The 3,456-nt window shown below is 39.9% G+C and overlaps 1 protein-coding gene across 1 annotated transcript in view; it reads left to right on the top strand.

The window, feature by feature from the left end:
• Window position 1: 1 nt before the first annotated feature.
• LOC104286682 (survival motor neuron protein-like) overlaps window positions 2-3,456 on the top strand; it is a gene marked incomplete at its 5' end in the record, with an annotated part of 5,493 nt that continues 2,038 nt past the window's right edge. The window contains 6 exons of the mRNA XM_009885303.1: window positions 2-31; window positions 119-244; window positions 546-719; window positions 1,149-1,292; window positions 2,324-2,395; window positions 2,922-3,032. Of these exons, the coding sequence (XP_009883605.1) occupies window positions 2-31; window positions 119-244; window positions 546-719; window positions 1,149-1,292; window positions 2,324-2,395; window positions 2,922-3,032 (657 nt within the window). The remainder of the gene's footprint in view (window positions 32-118; window positions 245-545; window positions 720-1,148; window positions 1,293-2,323; window positions 2,396-2,921; window positions 3,033-3,456) is intronic.

Here is a 3,456-nt window from a genome sequence, read left to right as displayed (position 1 = left end):
GGCGTACGACAGGGCGGTGGCCTCCTTCAAGGTAAGGGGGGGTGGCCTGGGCCTAGCTGGACCCTGGGCGGAGGCCGCTGTATTGCCCTTTATTGTCTTGGCCTTTGTTTTTCCGCAGAACGCTTTGAAGAACGGAGAGTGCTCCGAGCCTTTGGACAAACAGCAGCAGCGCCTAGGGATGAAGAGGAAAAACAATAAAAAGAACAGAAATAGAAAGAAGAGCAACACGGTGCCTTTGAAACAGGTCACCTTACCTGTAAATGCTAGTGGTGCTCGTACTGCATGTTGTATTTCTCTGCGGTACTCAAAAGTAGCTTCTTTCATCATCTTGGGAGTAACATTCTGGAGTGGTGGTGGGGGGGTATGATAATGTTATAAACCTTATTTATAGGTTACATTGAGCAATTTCACTAAATACAAAGGAAGAACTTACGGGGTGGGAGTCATCTTTCTCCTGGTTGGGACAAAAAGTAGCATAGAGAAAAGCGTCTTTCTCTCTGATCTCTGGTGTAGGTATCTACTTGCCTCTCTTGCTTCTGTTGCAGTGGAAAGTTGGTGACAGCTGTAATGCTGTTTGGTCTGAGGATGGTAATATGTACCTAGCAACTATTGCCTCCATCAATCAGAAGACAGGCACATGTGTTGTTACTTACACAGGATATGGAAATCAGGAGGAGCAGAACCTGTCTGATCTACTTCCTCCAACCAGCAATGAAACAGTAAATGGGATGGGGAATTCCGGGGAGGTGAGGGACACTTTTTCACTTCTTCTGAAAAGAAAAGACAAATGTGGGAGAACCAAAATTTTCAGTATTTCTGGTACTACTAGAATGTTCAGAGTGAGAATCGATACCCAGTTCCATTGTGAATGGACACAAGCTGATGGAGGGAATAAAAGCATCCCCTTACTTCTTGAACTCAGCATGGAATAAAGGGAGGGAACAACAAGAAATTCACAAGTGAAAGATAACATAGTTGAAATGGTTAGCAAATATGATTATGAGGTTATAAAATCTTTCTTGAGTAGCACTGGGAGGGCTAGAGAGAGGGGAGGACATGGATGGGGCTTTCCAAGCTTTTTTCTCATTAAAATTGCTTGCTGTAAACTTCTGTTTAGTGCATCTTATAAAAACATCTTGGTCTTCTAGAATGAAAATGAGACTCCGTATTCAACAGATGAAAGTGAAAAATCTTCCCAGTCATCTCGAAAAAAACCCAGCTGTACAAAAGCAAGATTCTTCCCTCAAAACCTACATTTTCCTGCGCCACCAGCTTCCCCAGGCTTGGGAATGGTAAGCTCAGGCTTATTTGAAATCATTCATAGGCTATTGTTAAGCCTGGTCTCTAAATTCTGAGACAATAGGATGATGTTTATCATTGTCTAGAACCCAAATAGCAGCATTTTGAGAATGGACATACAGATATGCATGTTAGAACCTGTTGGTACGGCATTTTATAATAATCTCGCCACAGTGTAACACCTTTTATGGTGCTGCTGGCTGGTGAGGAAAGCCTCCTCCCTTGCTAACACTTGCTTTGCAATTGCCTTGTAACTTAAAAGAAGGGATGCTGTTCTCTGGAGTGTGATAGTGCTGTTGATAGCACTGTTGATGTTTTAAGGTTGCACTTTTTCTAGCCAATTGATCTGTTTTACTATGGAGGACACTGAAGGCAGCAAAAGTGATGTCCAGATGTCATAGAAGCTCTCAGCTGTAGCTTCTCTATTGAATTATGAGGGCTGGGGTGTTGAAACACTCTTCAGCTTTCCTGTTGTGTAGGAGACTAAATAATAGTGCAGTTGAAAGCAGCATTTTTTTTTTTTTTAATATTGCTCTTTGTGCAAGATTTATTTATAAGGTTTTCTTTTATTTTTTTTGCTTTGGTATCAACAGATTTGTGTCTAAGCTCATTTTAAAGTCATTTAAAAGCATAACGGATTTTAGTCAGCATGTGCCCCAGCTGCACAGGAGCAGGGAAATTATCTTTTTGCCTTGTGGGCAGTATTAGATATGTTTCTTGATGTGAAAGTGCAACCACTGATTTCTAGTTAGAAAAAGCATTTTAAAGTGCTTGTATTAACCAGAACCCTCTTTCAGCACTGTTTACCTCAGTGACATCTGTAATGTATGTGAGTTTTAATTTTCCAGTCACAGGATGCTCCACAGAAATAGCCACTGTGTGTTGTTACTGCAGTGTCATTAAATTGCTGGGATGTGTTGCCTTTAGTTTGAGGTTTGTGAATTGCTTCAAATAATTCTCTTAAATAAAATCCTAATGCCTGAATTTTCTTTTTAATTTGCACTATTCAATTTTTTCAATGTAGCCTGGATCAAAATTCGGGGCACCTCCATCGTTTTTATTTTGCTGGCCCCCACCCTTCCCAGCAGGACCACCGGTAAGTGGTAGGAGAACAAGGAAGAAAGCATCAGAGATGAGTATAGATGATCTCAAGTTTTCTAACTGAATGTACTCACTGCCAATGTTTTTAGAACACATTCCTGTGTTAAGGTCTGTATTTTCCAAGTATTTAAAAACACATTCAGTTACAAGTATTACAAGAATCGAATGTACAGAGTCAGGTCTGCACTCATTTTCATGACAGTAAAGCTGTTGGTAAGAATATAAAGAGAAAAATTCTTTGAAGAAACCACACCTTACACTTCATTAACAGCATTTCTCTGGTTCAGATAAGTATTTTACCCCTAACAAAACTTTGTGTACAGTCAAGCTACAGGAATCCTATTTCTCTCAGGCTTTGGAAATTACTTGTTTTCAGAAAATAACGTCTTATTTGACTCCTTTTCAGAGAATGTATTGAGGATACATTCCTTTTTTTCAGTTTTATATCTTTTAGAATTGGTTGCTGTCTAAGCTGGGATGTACCCTATTGAAACACAGACATTTCCTTTGTGATTTCTTAGTTTATTCCTCCACCACCACCTATGAGGCCAGACTGTCCTGAGGACGATGAAGCACTGGGGAGCATGTTGATAGCTTGGTACATGAGTGGTTATCACACTGGATATTACCTGGTATGTGCCACTTTTGTCTTGAAATGTCTTTCGCTTTTGTGTTGCTGTTGTTTTCGGCAAGAAGCTAGATGGGGAGGGCTGCTTTTTAGACCTCTTATTCTAATTTATCATAGCTAAATTTAGGGGTGTTTTGTATTGTATAGGTATTCTTGTCGTTGAGTCAGAGTCACACGAGCCAGCATATATGTGTACTGAATGTTGTTCTAGTTCTTTGTTCCACTGGAGGGGTCCCATTAGGTACTTTTATAGCCATTCTGAAACAACCAGTTTTGCCTTTGTAGACAGGTGGAGTAAATCTGAATATATTTATTATTTGGTAGTCTTCTATGTATTTTCTTTGAGTATGAGTGATAGTATCACATTTAGGATCAGATTTGGCATTTTTGTAGAGACTATTCATCAGTAATTGTTTCAGCTGATTGTG

This window comes from Charadrius vociferus, unplaced genomic scaffold (assembly GCF_000708025.1).
Source record: "Charadrius vociferus isolate BGI_N301 unplaced genomic scaffold, ASM70802v2 scaffold60, whole genome shotgun sequence".
NCBI classification, from domain to species: domain Eukaryota; kingdom Metazoa; phylum Chordata; class Aves; order Charadriiformes; family Charadriidae; genus Charadrius; species Charadrius vociferus.
This window is presented reverse-complemented; position numbering and strand designations above follow the sequence as displayed.